The sequence below is a fragment of the Saccoglossus kowalevskii genome, chromosome 9 (assembly GCF_978046115.1).
Source record: "Saccoglossus kowalevskii chromosome 9, keSacKowa6.1, whole genome shotgun sequence".
Taxonomy (NCBI): domain Eukaryota; kingdom Metazoa; phylum Hemichordata; class Enteropneusta; family Harrimaniidae; genus Saccoglossus; species Saccoglossus kowalevskii.
Window position 1 is genome coordinate 14361380 of NC_140649.1, and position 17499 is coordinate 14378878.

The window sequence follows — 17499 nt, forward strand, 5'->3', positions numbered from 1 at the left end:
TGAAAATGTAGTTCAATGTCAAAATGCCTATCTTTCAGAAAGGAACATGGTGTTGAGACACTTATCCCAAAAATCCTATACGATATTTTGACGTCACAAAGATGCTACGACCTTTGTTTGTTCTGTTTTGACTTTCTATTTCAACGCATAACACAGGATCTCGCAGTGATCATAGAATGATCTATTCAAATATCATGTTTTAGATTATTCTTATACATTAACAATTTGTCCACTTTTATTAATCTAACTTTGATTCTATCGAATGACAAGAGTGCAAAAAAAAATACATTGCATAAAACAATACTATCAATAATAAACTCTTGAATACAATGAAAAAGACAATGGTAGAAATATTTCAGTTGACAGTAATTCAGTTGACAGGAATGGTGTAATCACCAGAGAAGCAAAATATCAACGGATACAGAAGTGGTGAATCCAAACTACAAGTGGTTTTCCTTGCCAACTTATGTTTTTTTTAGGTCTGACTACAGGAAAACAAATTCATACATCTCAACTGTTCTGACAAAAGGAATGTGAACTTAATTTCAATGTAAATAACAAATGTACATGGAGTTTAGTGTATTTTAGTATTACCACATTTGCTCTATTAGAAGCGCACGTAAACCAGTAATTGCATTCAGTGTATACTGGATGATTAAAATATTCAAAGAACATGTGCTACATTAAATAACTTACAGTGCATTGATTCATAAAATCGCTCATATGAGAACTATCAGCAACTTTAAAGAAAAAATGCAAAATAAGTATACATCGATAGCTATAATGTACCTCTGTTGCTTTGGAACGCAATTTAAATAGAAAAGTTGCATTCAATAGCATCATCAACACATACATGGCAGTGAATGTATGGTATTGTAACAGTTTTATACACAATGCAGTTTTCCTTCAAAGAATTAAAGGATGGTGTTTTAATTGCCACCAGAGATAAATTAATTATGTATTTTTGTGAGGGTCAAAGCAGAAAGTCTTGGTTTCCATTCCGTTTGATGGTTTGAGCAATAAAGAATTAAGCAACATCCTAGAGTGCAGTTTCAAAAGTTTAAATAATTATTCTTCATAAAAAAAGTTGGAGACATTCCTTCATATTTTGTGTCAATTTAATCTTTATACTTTACGATGCCGTATTTGAAGGGACTGCTTCTGGTGATGGTATTGAAGAAGGTCTCTTGCTAGACACAGTCTCCTACGAGGAAGAGATTAAGTACAAGGTGAATGGTGACACTAGAAAGATATCCAACATTGTTTTAATATTTAGTAATAAGGGCTTATCACTTGCAGTAGGGTTCGTATATAATCATTATTTCCCGGACAGAGTGCTCTTAACCCACATGTACATGATAGTTACGATGTAATGATATTGATATTATAACCTGGCTAATATGTATTATTGCTAATTCAATTTAATTCAGCAATTGATATCCAAAGAGTCAATTCTAACAATGAGAATAGTGACATTTTTATCTAAATTTTAGATTCTGCTAATTCATACATGCATTGTGCCACATTCACTATACTACTATGTACATGCATCAAAGTGTATTATTGCATTTGGTACTTACCACAGGAATGACAGAAGATTGCAATGACTCTGGGATCACATTCAATGGTGTACAGAGATACTGTCTACGGTGCATCTCATCTACATGCGTTAAATACCACGTACCAGGAAACAGATCATCAATACAACCAACTGGTGTGTAGTTAGCTGTAAAGAAATAAGATGTGGGTTAAATATAGTACTGGTATTCTGAAAGAGGTAAATAATGCATTGATCATTAGGAATTGGAGAGTGTGTAGGATGGGTTCTGCCTGGGTATAAAAGGACTGAAACAGGTAAATAATACATTGGCCATTAGGAATTGGAGAGTGTGTAGGATGGGTTCTGCCTGGGTATAAAGAGACTGAAACAAGTAAATAATACATTGGCCATTAGGAATTGGAGAGTGGGTAGAATGGGTACTGCCTGGGTATAAAGAGACTGAAACAAGTAAATAATACATTCAGATTGGCCATTAGGAATTGGAGAGTGGGTAGGATGGGTTCTGCCTGGGTATAAAGAGACTGAAACAAGTAAATAATACATTGGCCATTAGGAATTGGAGAGTGGGTAGAATGGGTTCTGCCTGGGTATAAAGAGACTGAAACAAGTAAATAATACATTGGCCATTAGGAATTGGAGAGTGGGTAGGATGGGTTCTGCCTGGGTATAAAGAGACTGAAACAAGTAAATAATACATTGGCCATTAGGAATTGGAGAGTGGGTAGAATGGGTTCTGCCTGGGTATAAAGAGACTGAAACAAGTAAATAATACATTGGCCATTAGGAATTGGAGAGTGGGTAGAATGGGTACTGCCTGGGTATAAAGAGACTGAAACAGGTAAATAATACATTGGCCATTAACAATTGGAGAGTGTGTAGGATGGGTTCTGCCTGGGTATAAAGAGACTGAAACAAGTAAATAATACATTGGCCATTAGGAATTGGAGAGTGGGTAGAATGGGTACTGCCTGGGTATAAAGAGACTGAAACAAGTAAATAATACATTCAGATTGGCCCTTAGGAATTGGAGAGTGGGTAGGTTGGGTTCTGTCTGGGTATAAAGAGACTGAAACAAGTAAATAATACATTGGCCATTAGGAATTGGAGAGTGGGTAGGATGGGTTCTGCCTGGGTATAAAGAGACTGAAACAAATAAATAATACATTGGCCATTAGGAATTGGAGAGTGGGTAGAATGGGTTCTGCCTGGGTATAAAGAGACTGAAACAAGTAAATAATACATTGGCCATTAGGAATTGGAGAGTGGGTAGGATGGGTTCTGCCTGGGTATAAAGAGACTGAAACAAGTAAATAATACATTGGCCATTAGGAATTGGAGAGTGGGTAGGATGGGTTCTGCCTGGGTATAAAGAGACTGAAACAAGTAAATAATACATTGGCCATTATGAATTGGAGAGTGGGTAGAATGGGTACTGCCTGGGTATAAAGGGACTAAAACAAGTAAATAATAAATTGAACATAAGTCATTTGTGAGTTGGAAAAATGAGCTCTGTCTGGGTATAAAACTACAATTACACATTTTCTGCAGAAATCATAAAAACCATATTTACCAAGATGATGAGTATCCTGTCTCAGCTTCATAGTATCTGCAAATATTTTTGGTGCAATTTTCTTTCGTGAATCTAACCTAACAGTCACATCTGATAAGACCTCAGATAATTTGGACAATTTGGAACCTGGTGCAGTGTCTTCTGAAAACTTTATAGAATACAAGGAAGATGCTAATCCTGAACCGTAAGAAAACAACCCAACTCTTTTGCCGGCGATGTCAGCCACTGAATTTCTGGAAAAACACAAAAGTGGTATTATTGAGAGCTAAAAGGAGAAAAACACACCACGACCAAATCAATGTATTTCTAGGCAATACATGCTACAAGCAAAGGTTGATAATGCTGTTAACTAGAAGAAGCTTATGATAGATTTATCAATATATACACATACATTTGTATTACTCATGTATCTAGACATATTAAGACTGTAATATTTACATGAAGTTTACTCTTCAATACAATAACATACAATAGCCACAACTGTTGTCTATGTAGCAATAGTACATACAAATGGTAATGGCCGCCATCTTTTACAATAGTACATGTATATGTACTCTATATAGCAAAGGTCCATAAAATTGGCAATGGCTGCCATCTTTGACTGTTCACTACATAGCAACAGTACATACAAATGGTAATGGCCGCCATCTTTTACAATAGTACATGTACATGTACTCTATATAGCAAAGGTCCATAAAATTGGCAATGGCTGCCATCTTTGACTGTTTGCTACATAGCAACAGTACATACAAATGGTAATGGCCGCCATCTTTTACAATAGTACTTGTATATGTACTCTATATATATATGCAAAGGTCCATAAAATTGGCAATGGCTGCTATCTTTGACTGTTCGCTACATAGCAACAGTACATACAAATGGTAATGGCGGCCATCTTTTACAATAGTACTTGTATATGTACTCTATATATATGCAAAGGTCCTTAAAATTGGCAATGGCTGCTATCTTTGACTGTTCGCTACATAGCAACAGTACATACAAATGGTAATGGCTGCCATCTTTGACAATAGTACATGTATATGTACTCTACATAGCAAAGGTCCATATAAATGGCAATGGCTGCCATCTTTGACTGTTCTCTACATAGCAACAGTACATACAAATGGTAATGGCGACCATCTGGGAAAAGTGTTCTCTGCATAGCAACAGATCACAGAAGTAGCAACAATTTATATACATGACCAAAAAATACCCTAGACATTCTTATGTTACACACACAATGTATGTTAGTACACATTAAAAAAGTCAGGAGAGACAAAAATGATATTCAATGTTCGAAACTGTTGTGAGGCACAAAATTAATATTTAAAAAAATATATATACCGGTGTATATATACTTACTGTGCTATGTAAGACACCAGCCCACCGTACACAGACGGCGTATACATATTACCAATCTGGTTGGCAAGTAGCAACGATGGCTTCACTTTTTTCTCAAAAGTTGCTTTACTGCATGCCATGAAAGTTTTCTCAACAGTTCTGTCAAAATATGTATCTTCAAGTTTTAAATCCCTAGGAAACAAAAAGAACAGATTCACAATTTTTTAATTTTAAAACCACATTTGGCTGATTATTTATTCCACATGATATACATTCTACACTTACATCATTTATTTTCATGCAGAACGTATGAATATTATATAAAGCAGTTTTCGTAATAATATTTCTTCTTTACATTACATTTAATACTTAAATGATGAGTATTAAATCAACTGCTAAATTTTAACCCGAAAAATTTAAAAATTAAATACATACACTTTTAATAAAGCAAAAACAAGAACAAACGGTTAGCTGCTACAATTTCATAATACAAATTTAGAATAAATTCTGAGAATTTTTGTATAGTGGTGAAAAAATTCCAAATTTTGTAGCAAGTTAAAATTTTTTGCTAATTTTTCATCAGTCACAGTAACTTTAGTGTATTTCAATCTTAAAATATCAATTTCTGATAGTGACAAAAAATGCCACAGTCGTCGCGCCATGTTCGATATGGATCGTATGCAATGTGTACAATAAGCGTAAAATACTTCGTTTACATGAAATTATAATACATAGCTGGACGACTATAGTGCTATAACTTTTCAGACAAATAATGAGAGAGTGATAATTGAATCTGTGTCTCAATCATCTCCAAGTGTTGGCTTTCTCGACACACAGAGAAACCCACACTTCAAAATAACAATATTCAAGTCTCACCTATATGCTTCAAGACCGGAAAATATTCCATTCTCAGTTGTATCCGCATTTGAGTCTCTAAGAAAGTCATTTAACATAAGTCTTGCAAACGATTTTTGTACCAATTTACAATACGGTGAATGAAAAAACATAGCATCAAAGTGACCAAGCGAAAAGGGACCAGTCTCCTTATCTGCAATGAAAACAGTAAAAGTAAAACATTCCAGTGATTTTTGGGAATGTTGATTATTGACCGCAAACAGCTCAACTGTTTAATCTTTTCACCACATGACTTTTTCATCCAAATTTTTCTGCCATTGTTTCTCCTATTCTTCAATATTTCTGGAAATGAACCCTAATTTTGGAGTCAACAGACAAAATTTAAGTCAATTCCCATTGTTCCTCAACAAATCTAGCTATTTTTGCCCCAATCTTCTTAAGGAAAATGCAGACAGGAGACTTGTTTGTGATTTGTGATGAAAAGAGGGAACTTGTGGTGAAAAGTTTAAAGAGACTTTCATTGAATCAAAGGCATATGTATCAGACATACTGTAATTACTTTCCAAGAGCACAAATGAATTGTATTTATTACAATAATGGTTCATCAAAATATGAATTATTTTGAATACTACTAATACTAATAGAGCAAATATGGTAAATAAGTAATTAGACTGTAATTACGCTGAAATTATCAATTTTACGGTAAATAGATGTACAAGAAATATACATAAATGTGTATATAATCCTTGATAGATTTCTAAAAAAAGGTTGTAATTGAAGAAAACACAGCAACAGATGACTTAGTGTATTGAGACTTTCAAAGTGTTCATATCTAATATTTTACGTTTTTACCAAATCCAAGTTGTTAGCAAACAACATTGCGATCATTAGTAGTCAAAATCCATCCTAGATTTACCAACCAAAATGGGGTTGACCCCTACCCTGGGGAAGTGTCTCAGGCTTAATGGGGAGACTATAACCACTATAACTAACATATTCAAGCATGGTTTAGGTTCATAGTTAGAGCATTTTAAATTTCCATAATACCACAGGAATATGGTCACACAGCCTTGTCACATAGTCTAAAACATAACATTTGCTTTCTTTGCTATAAGTATCGTCAGTGCAATCATAATACACACACTAACAAAGAGATAATTGAAATTATATATTAGTCATCTGGCATCAAAAAATATATTTAAATAAAAAAACACTACTTGAATTTAACAATATTAGAAAGGAACATTTTATCTACTGTCAGATTTATCAAGAAATAATAAGGCTAAAAGATTTATATAGCAGCTGTGAATTCACATTCTTTGTACTATTGATAATCCCGCCCATACATGAATGTAGGCCATTCCTATAATGGAATCACACAGCTCAATATAGGAAAGAAGACACATTTCATACTGCAATGCATGACAAATTTATGTAAAATTACCCAAAATTTATGCGAATGTATTTCAGGGTATTGCCACGCTTAAGGTATAGATGCAGTTTATTTGGCTTGCTTTCAGTTTTAATTGAGTAATTAGACAATGAAGATGGTATTATACCGGTATATCCAACATATATATTTTTATATATATATACATGTATATTATATACTGTAGAATACTTTATTTTCGCTTGGACTTTATTTTCGCTATTTTCGCTGAAGGGATGATTCCGTGAAAATAAAATCCAGTGAATATACTTTTTTCCCTATATTTCACATTAAACTCATGAAAAATCAGTGAAAATAAATTCCAAGCAAAACGCCCAAAAAGCCTTTTCAGCGAAAATTAATTCCAGCGAAAATAAAGTATTCCACAGTATTTGTGTGCTATACACATCATTTGATATCTCAACACAATATTTCCCTCTTCAAATATTAGAATTACAACATTGAGCTATAAAAAAAAATTAAATTCAAAATCAAAATCAAATAGTTTATTCTTTTTTTTGCCGCAGACGTTACGTGCCATTCATGCAATATGCTAGATCTCACAGTAGACGAATGTCACATATTGATTGTCATTGTTATAACTCCTAACTTTTTTTTACTGCGTAAATTGCAAGTGTACATATAGGGCATTTTGCCACATAAACCACATTCAATGTTTTTGACTATGCAAAAGAGCTGTGTGGCCGTCTTCTATCACAATGACGTTACGGCAACGTTATAGCAACAATATTAAGCATTCAACCCTATGATTTGAACTTGGATTTACGGATTGTGACGAGAACTACCACTATGCTACCAGCGATTTAATTGCTACTGTACATTACCTTTTACCATTTGTGTTTCCGCCTTTGTAGCGTATCGTTGATAACATTTATCTAACGCACTTAGATAACATTGTATAGAGAGTTTACCATCGACAACAGGAAATTCAGATGATAAATCCGGTTTGAAAAAGTCATAAACATGCTGCATATGTGTTCCTCTCAAACCTAAGAGAATAAATACACAGGATAGCATTTATATTAAGAAGTGTAATAGTTTACAATTCTAACAAGATCACTTTTGTCCATGGTGTACATGACAGTTTAACTCATCTAAAACACACATTGACAGTCCAGTTTTATTTCAGTTAATCAGTTGGGGTTTAGAAACAAGTAATTTTTGTGTATATATCTGGGTAACTTACTGCTTTAATATCACAAGAGACTGTCAACGAAAATTGCAAATATTCACATCAGTGAAAATTTCAGTTAGTGACTCATCAGTAAAATCAGTAAATCATAAATCAGTATTAAATATTACAATGACGAGCGGGAGCGTGTTACCCGGATATTCTACTTCTCTACTTTAGTCCAAGAATGGATCCTACTTTTGATAAAGAGATATAGGTATACATAATATATTGTCAATTCCTTGTATTTTTCTCATTGGGACTCGCTATATGAAAAATCCCTGGTGATGAGATATTCTCTCCAACAATAAAGTTTTGAAATGAACACATTAACAACAACGTGAGAAGACTGTAATTACCTCTTTCTATGACTAATGGTGCATTAGGTCCTATAAGCATTGCTACTGATCCAGCACCACCAGTAGGCCTAGCATTACCAGTGGCATACACAGCTATATCACCTGCTACAACTAATGCATATCGACCTGCAAACAGCAACAAAATTTTACAATTAATATTAACCAGCCATGACTAGCATACACCGACCTACATGTAGAAACAACAATAAATTATACAGTTAAAACTAACACACACTGACCTATAACAGGGTTTAACGTTAACTTTTAAACTGACTTGTCCCAAATTAATGTTGCCTATATATATATTTACTAAAGTCTGTTAAGGCAAGTAATTTACTATTCAGTTGTTTGAATAGCAATTTTACTTGTCCCTGGCTTCAGGACTACCCATAGTGCCCTGCGCAAACAACAATGAGAATGAGAGATGCTGCAGGACGATATTGTCCAATTCTCTCCCATTATTGCGTTATTGTTACCTGGACTGCAGTATTTCAAACAGCGTCATGATGAAGGAGGGGGGGGGCATTATATAAGAGTCAAAAACAAGTCTTGTGATCTTGGAGACAATTCAAGTCTAATGTTTATTTATAGTTTATTTATAGGTTACTATGCACCACTGAACATCACAATAATTTCTGTTCCATCTGACAAAATTGATGGTTTTATTCAATAAATTACATTGTATGATTCCATCTGATATTACCGTACTGGACCGTGTTAGTACTCAGGGTCCCGAGTACCCCCTTCAGAAAAGAGTGAAAATGACAATTTTAATTCATCATGTGACACATTGATATTACGTTTTTGAGGGGAAATAAAATTAAGAAATTAGTTGCGTCGTCATTGACTTTTACAATGAAGAAGCAGAAATGATCAAAAAAGATATGCACAGTTTATTACAATATTAATTACATACCACCAGAATTTACGAGATTCAAAATATTAGAGTCTGTTGGAACACAGTGTTCATTACAAGTACATGCATAATGTGTGTATCCCACAGTATGTCAATAATGTTGTTTGGAACGTCTGTGTTTCCATAAGGTACATTAATTATGGACCATATACATATACAAGCAGCCTGTCGGCTGAGATAGCTCCGCTGTTAGCAATGCACATGGCAATTAAAGAACAGAAGATATCATTAGAAAATGAACAAATCTGAGAGAGGTCCACATGTAGTACCTATATGTATAATATATCAAAGCAATTGGACTTGCGGTTTTCAACAAGAAGTCGAAAATATCACTTTTTACCAAAAATTACAAAAATATTCATCAAAATTAGAGAATTAAAGATATCATTATGAAATGAACAAATCTGAGAGAGGTCCACATGTAGTACCTATATATGTAATATCAAAGCAATTGGACTTGCGGTTTTCAACAAGAAGTCGAAAATATCACTTTTTACCAAAAATTACAAAAATATTCACCGAAATTAGAGAATTAAAGATATCATTACAAAATGAACAAATCTGAGAGAGATCCACATGTAGTACCTATATATGTAATATCAAAGCAATTGGACTTGCGGTTTTCAACAAGAAGTCGAAAATATCACTTTTTATCAAAAATTACAAAAATATTCACCAAAATTAGAGAATTAAAGATATCATTACAAAATGAACAAATCTGAGAGAGGTCCACATGTAGTACCTATATATGTAATATCAAAGCAATTGGACTTGCGGTTTTCAACAAGAAGTCGAAAATATCACTTTTTTCCAAAAATTACAAAAATATTCACCAAAATTAGAGAATTGAAGATATCATTACAAAATGAACAAATCTGAGAGAGGTCGACATGTAGTACCTATATATGTAATATCAAAGCAATTGGACTTGCGGTTTTCCACAAGAAGTCGAAAATATCACTTTTTACCAAAAATGACAAAAATATTCACCAAAATTAGAGAATTAAAGATATCATTACAAAATGAACAAATCTGAGAGAGGTCCACATGTAGTACCTATATATGTAATATCAAAGCAATTGCACTTGCGGTTTTCAACAAGAAGTCGAAAATATCACTTTTTACTAAAAATGACAAAAATATTCACCAAAATTAGAAAATTGAAGATATCATCATGAAATGAACAAATCTGAGAGAGGTCTACCCAAGGTACATATACACCAAGTATCAAAGCATTCAGGCTTGTAGTTTTCAAGAAGAAGTCGAAAAAGTAAAACATTGACACGGACGACGACGACGGACAATCACTCATATGATAAGCTCCGCTCGACAAAGTCGACAGCGGAGCTAATAACATGGCCCATATAATAGCAAAATCTCATTTTCAGAATAATTATTTAATTACTCAAATATTGGAATGACCCAAATAATATGAAAATTTGTATATTAATAGCATGATATATTTTTACTGAATGATATCACTTACTAAGCATAAAAGTTGTATTACCCTTCACCAGATTTCTAGATAAAATGAAAATGAAATTCTCTCACCATCCCATGCACTGGATTCAACCCAGGCAAGTGCATTGAACAACGCTGCTGTCCCGCCATAACATGCGTTGGTTGTATCGATTCCTTCAATATTTGTATTACCGCACTCTTCAAATAGCTGCATCAATACAGTTTTTGTACTTTTGGATTTATCAATAATAGTTTCAGTACCGACTTCAAGTCGTCCAATCGACTCGTACGATATATCGTAATTTTGCATCAGCTTTTGAACCACCGTCAGACACAGTGAGTTGATATCCTCTCTATCTGAGCAGAACCCCATTTTATCTTGACCCAAACCGATGGTATACTTTCCCGTAGAAACACCATCAAATATCTCCAGCTCTGATTGGTCGACATACTGAGAGGGAAAGTATGCTTCCACTGCGATTATACCGACATCATCAGGCCACCCAACGACATCTTTACTGTCTGAACTTGGCATGCTGATACCTTAAAAAAAAATTGTATTAAAATGAATTAATAATTTGACAATAACATTTGTGAGACATCAAATATATTATGGTTGTTTCCACAGTTATTCAAATGATAATGTTGAATACACACATGGCTTAAAATTTACAAGGGGCATGCAGGAAATTGACGAGAATAGTCAAATATTTCCTTCACAATTACATTCAGTTTCAGGCATTTTTACAAATATTAGCCAAGAAATTGGTTTCCCTGGATACACATATTGCTTATACTATCAAACTGTAACATTAAAATCAAAGCAACAATCATAACCATCAAAGCCAGTCTACCGATCATGGAACTAGACATTCGTGAGATACATGCGTTTTCATTTTATTCTTTAGTCGACCATTACTCTGAATAAATTTCAAGTAAATAGAGCAATGTTTATTTCATCGCTGTGTTATGTGATACAGACAGGAATTGTTTTCAGATGACAGGTCACATGACATGAGAGCTTTTACAGCATGAAATTTAACATTTTGAGTGCCAGTGCATATTTTTTTTTGCAATTTGTAAAATTTTCACTAAATTTCATCATCATTTTGGACCATACAGACAGATGTTCCTTTTAGTTTTTGATCAAAAGGTTTGTCAATTTTTATCAACATTTCATGTACCGTATTTATCCGGCTAAGAGCCCATGCCCGAACAAATGCCCACCCCCCACTTTTGATAAAATAAAGGAGTTGAGGTCATATCCTAGCAAACGCCCAGGGGTGTTTTTTCTACACCTGTAATAAAATAAAAAAACAAAAATTTATTTTTGTTCGTTGTATTAACAGTTTATGTCCTTGCAGTCTGTTGTTGAAAAATAAATGTCAATTGCGTAAAACGAGGAGTGAACGCGAAATAGCTGTGACATAAATAGAGCAGCACGTTCATCACTGTTTACGTAGTTTACATTTATTTTTTCCAGATTTTTTATCAGAAACATAACAGCCAACGAGTCAAAAAAATGTATATTAAAGGAGAAACAATATTTCTTTTTTTGAAATATGTCGTGGCCCTAAAAAGGGCCGGCCGTTTGGTTTGTGCTTCCTTGGAAACGATTCAAGCAAATCGTATAAGGAGAGCCGCTAAGCAAGTGTCGCACTCGTTCGGCTTTAGCGTCGTCGACAATGAAACCAATGTTGCAATATTGTAGCAATCCGTACCTGGGAGAGTGGTTCAAAGCACGTTGTTTTGGCTCTATAAACTATTTGTGAATCCATAACAGGGGTCAGCAATTTTTGCAATGTCACGCCAAAGACTGCCAACTTTTTTACCATCTTTCACCATAGCTATTGCATTTCTGTCATGGAAATTATTATCCTATTTCAAGCCCACCGCCATATCCATATAACTTGCTGAATGGTAACTTTCACCATAATTGATGAACGCCTAGTCTGATAAGAAAGCGATGATGATGAAACACTAGTAGTGATGTCATTCTTAGCCAATCAGTAAAGCGGATGCTTAAAGGTCAAAGATGATTGCCAGACGGTAAACACAAGCATTGTGCGAGTCGTTTGCTGCAAATCCATTTTTCTTGTCTCTTTATTCTGATTAGACGTGAATTAAAAGTGCTAAGCTACCAGACAGCGAAATCCGTGGACTAAATGTGCTAAGTCCAAATTGTGTGGGACGACATCAACAAACTTCAAGATGAAGCTATAGGGATTTTGTTCGATCGCGACAGAGAAGATAGCAATGAACTTACAAATAGAGATCTAGATGTGTTTTTTCTAACAATTATGAACTTTCACAATTTTACTGCGTAAATTATTATTGATCTTGTATGGCTGTTGATCCGGTATTTGTCAAAACTGGAAATAATTCATGCGTATTTGTCGATGGAGATATTCTAATTCAAATGAATCTTCACTGTCGATTTTTATTATTTCTGGTTTATTTGTCACATTATAAGCAATCAATTATTTCTTGTTACAGTTCTAATGCTGGATATTGTTCATTTATTTTTGTTGCATGTTTTTTATTTGCCGTTTTACTCCCTGTCGCTGTTCGATCTGCGTGTTGCCAATCTTCTCGATTTTTCGGGGGTTTTTTTGCCGGGGATATCTGGACAAACGCCCACCCCTTCTTTTTGGCGATTTTCCATGTTCAGGACCCTGGGCTTATACCCAGATAAATACGGTATAGGGAGGTGCAAACTATACGGTGCCAAAATTTGACAATGACACTCAAAGAGTTAAAGGCACTTTTTTGTCATCAGTAACATTTTAAGTTTATGTCTCACCATATATCTAAAATGGCGCATATTTTAATTAAGATCTTGTATTTATTGTGAAGACTCAGATACTAAACTTAAAATAAAGTACTGAATGCACTTGGTGATCAACTTGAATATATGAACAATCCCACCATACAAGGGCATGACCTTGTCCTCAGCAGTAATCCTAAGCTATTCTTTGCGGCAAATCTCTTCATAAAAAGAAAATTGATTGCAACATATTTTTTAGTTTGTTAAATGATCATTACATACGATTACATAAATGTGTACCCATATATGGTCATAGTAAAACATACTTTAAAAATCTAGCATACAATAATTGCCAATTTTTGGTTTACAATTTACTTCTACTAAATAAATAAATTTATTCTGATACTACAATATATTGATTTTTTTATATATAAATTAAAAGAAGTTAAATTTGTTTTATATTATCAAATACTATTACTATCTGTCAAAAGGTAAACTATGCAGAATTATTAGTGTTATAAATGTCAACTGTTTCATAATTTAACTCTTTGAGTACCAAAGTCAACTTTTGTCAATTTTAACAAAATAAGGTTACTTAATTTTTTTCATAATTTTCAAAAACTTTTGTTTTAAGACCTGTAGCCAATATATCTTCACTAAATGTTTAAATTTAATAGAATTTAAGTCCATCCAAGGAACACCTAACAGCAATTGGAATATATGCAAGTTTTAAAGGAGAAGTCGAAAATATCATTTTGACAAAAAATTACAAAAATATTCATTTAAAATAAAGATATTGTCACGAAATGATTATATCTCATAGAGGTCCACTCAAAGAATATATGTAACATGCATAAACGTAATAGAGTTAACAGTCTCCAAAGAGAAACAAAGGAAACAGGATGCAGGACGACACTGACGACGAACAATCGCCTATACCAACAACTCCATTTGTCATCCCCGATGAAAGCGGAGATAAAAACATTCAAAATGTGGCACAAAAATTCTCACAGGAATAAATATGGCGTCCTATAAGTTAAGAACATTTACAAAGACAACATTTCACGAAAGCCATTATGAAATTTTGTGACTTTTCCATTCTCGCGAAATTTGCAAAACTTGTCTTAAATTTAAATTACGTCATAAATTTGAATTAATTCACATTTTCAGTCATGATTTGGAGTTTGTGTTTCACTTCTGAGATATAAAATGGAGGGGGGTGGGGGGTAGGTTTGTTATAATTTGCTAATTTGCATAACAATTGACCATAGATACAAAGATACAAAGTTGCAACAACAAGTTCTATTCCCAAGGGCAAGTAACTCATTCATTTCATTAAGAAAACGACAAAGTTTTCAATCACATTATTTTATTCTAAATATCAATTAAATTACACTTTCCCTTATAATTCGCGTGTTTATTGTTTGTGCGCTTTTGTATTTTTTGCAAGTATCTTGGGAGTTGAAAAACTATGCCACGTTCATATTTCACTTTGTGAAACACACACGTACCATCTCTATTTCAGTCCATTTTCTCTGAAAAATCATCTTTTTCAACTGGAAATCCATGTTTCTCAGCTGTTTAAATAGTTTTTCTAGCTGCCCTTGTTTGTACCCACCCACCCACACTCACTCTGCTATCTTTAAAAATATGCTTTCAAATATGCCGCTGACTTCTTTCGGGTTGCATGTCTACCAGTGCTCTTTGGACATTTTATATTTCTGTCCTACCCTCGCCCGTTGCTAGGTAGGTTACGTATTCGCAAATAGAATTACATCGCATCTGAAGGTAATTCGGAAATCGGGAATTGGAAATGTTGCTTGGCATATTCAGTTTTGTATGTTCCTGCACAATACACTGAGTAAAGGTCAGGCCTTGGACAATGGACTTGAAATAAGATTTTGCTGATCCCAATTGTAATGCAGGGCTGGCATTTTTCTGGCAGGGTTTAAAATTACTTATGCATTATGTAATTTGAAACATTAATATGTGAGCTGATGGAAGTTGGACACATGATCATATCTCTTCTGTGGCCTTGGCTTCTACATGTACTGTAAAATACTTTATTTTAGCTGGAATTAATTTTCGCTGAAAATACTTTTTTGGTGTTTTGTTCGGAGTTTATTTTCAATGATTTTTGACAAGTTGAATGTAAAATATAGGAAAAAGGGTGTATTTGTCGGATTTTATTTTCACTGAATCATTCCTTCAGCGAAAATAGTTAAAATTTAATTCCCATGCAAAAATAAAGTATTTTACAGTATAAATTTATCTATTTATTTTATGTTGGGTCAATGTTATATTAAATGTTGCACTTTTTGATCATAGATATTACATAATTTAAAGATATTACATAAATTAGCATAAATTAAATTTATCTATCTATATATCTAACTATAAATATATATACCGGTAAATTTATATATAATTATGACTGTGTGAAGGAATAAGTCATGTAAGCAAGTTTAATCTGACGTAATACGTAACAATGTAAGTATTTTGTATATCTCCGAGATACCCACTTTAATCGCGGCGACTACCGAGAATCTTAAAATGGCTAGGAATCTGGACGACGCGAATCTCAAGTTCGTTACCAACTGAGACACACGCCGGTCAATATATAAGTATCGATGGTCAAGCTAATGGCTTAAACTTACCTGGATCGATGTTTACCCGATGACCACAAGAACGACGTCTGCAGATCACACTCACTACTTACTATCGGAACATAAATAACGTGACTGACTCAAAGCGGCCTATGACCTCATGCATCCATAATTACACATCTGCGCATGCGCAATTCATAGGAACGCATGTCAGGTGAGAAGATGGTGCGAGTACACTCAGCCAATCAGAGACACACTCTCACCCTTGGTTTTCGTGATTTCATCGTGGTTAGATGCATTAAATAGATTGTGTAACCGGAATAGCATTCAACAACAGTTGATTGTCATTCTGGTACGATAGATAGACTGTTACCATAGCGATTTTTATTGAAGTGAAAAATACGCCGGGTTACTTACCGGGTTGGGGTTGTTGGTTTCTCTAGTATGTAATTTGAATTTTGTCAGCGGTCATTTATTAGCGGGCAACTTTTCTAGTCATATCTGTGCTGATGTAAGGGATCGACCATTTCAAATGATGGGGGTGAAAGTTTTTGTGTGTGCAAGTAGACGCCGAGAGAGAAAACATGCATGCATAGTGGTGCATGGTGGGAACACATTGGCAAATATAGGACAAAAATTAATGTTCAGAAAAGATACCGCAAAACATTTGCAAGGGTCAATCTCTTCCAGTCCCCCCCATGATCTCAAATGTTTGGCCCTTAATGTCACCAGTCACACCACTGATTGTTGGTAGAAGTGTTACTATCAAATGGTGTTCGTTTTATAGCCACAAAACAAGATGTCGTCTACATTTTAGTCTGCAGTGGTTAGTTGAAAACAATCATCTTCTTAAGTTTGTGATCAAGTCTATTAGCAAAATAGCTATTTGGTCACGGCGGGGATGCTCGTACTAAGCAACATGACAATGACTTGAAAGGGATCTCTATTTTGTTTTGTATCTGGAGTTTGTTGGGGTATACAATGTTGTGGCAGGGGTATCTGTTTTCACATTTTTGACTGTTCTGGAAGGTAGGGGAGGTTATATTACATTGCAAGGCAGTACCTTGCGTGAACCGACATTTTGACTCACATAAACTGGACGATCTTAGCATGCCGAATTCTAACAGGCCGGGGATATTTCGTAGTTGGGTTGGTACAAATGCATAAATAGTAGGAACAGCAATTTTTTTGATTTTTGTTTATCGTTTGTAAGCAATGTTTTTTTCTAGACTTCGGTAACTAACCAAGTACTCAGATCGCCAAGGCCGTGTGTTTGACCCCATACCGAAGGTGCAGTCACTCGTCACAGTAGAGTGCACTTTAAATGAGACTGTTATAAAAGTCAGACAGTAAATCATATACTTGTCTAGTACAGTTCCAAAGTACACGGAATAACATAATGTCCACGTTTTATAAAGAATCATTTGCGTTACAAATTACTG

At 34.3% G+C, this 17499-nt stretch overlaps 1 protein-coding gene across 1 annotated transcript; it reads right to left on the bottom strand.

Moving 5' to 3' along the window:
- Positions 1 to 1090: 1090 nt before the first annotated feature.
- LOC100375733 (hydroxymethylglutaryl-CoA synthase 1-like) lies at positions 1091 to 16203 on the bottom strand. Its single transcript, XM_002738268.4, has 9 exons — positions 16109 to 16203; positions 10775 to 11227; positions 8308 to 8433; positions 7602 to 7766; positions 5349 to 5520; positions 4494 to 4664; positions 3132 to 3364; positions 1581 to 1726; positions 1091 to 1204 (listed from the first exon to the last, which is right to left on the bottom strand). Exons 2-9 carry the CDS (start codon positions 11217 to 11219, stop codon positions 1133 to 1135), a joined length of 1530 nt encoding a protein of 509 aa, XP_002738314.1. The 5' UTR covers positions 11220 to 11227; positions 16109 to 16203; the 3' UTR covers positions 1091 to 1132.
- Between the last annotated feature and the right edge of the window lie 1296 nt (positions 16204 to 17499).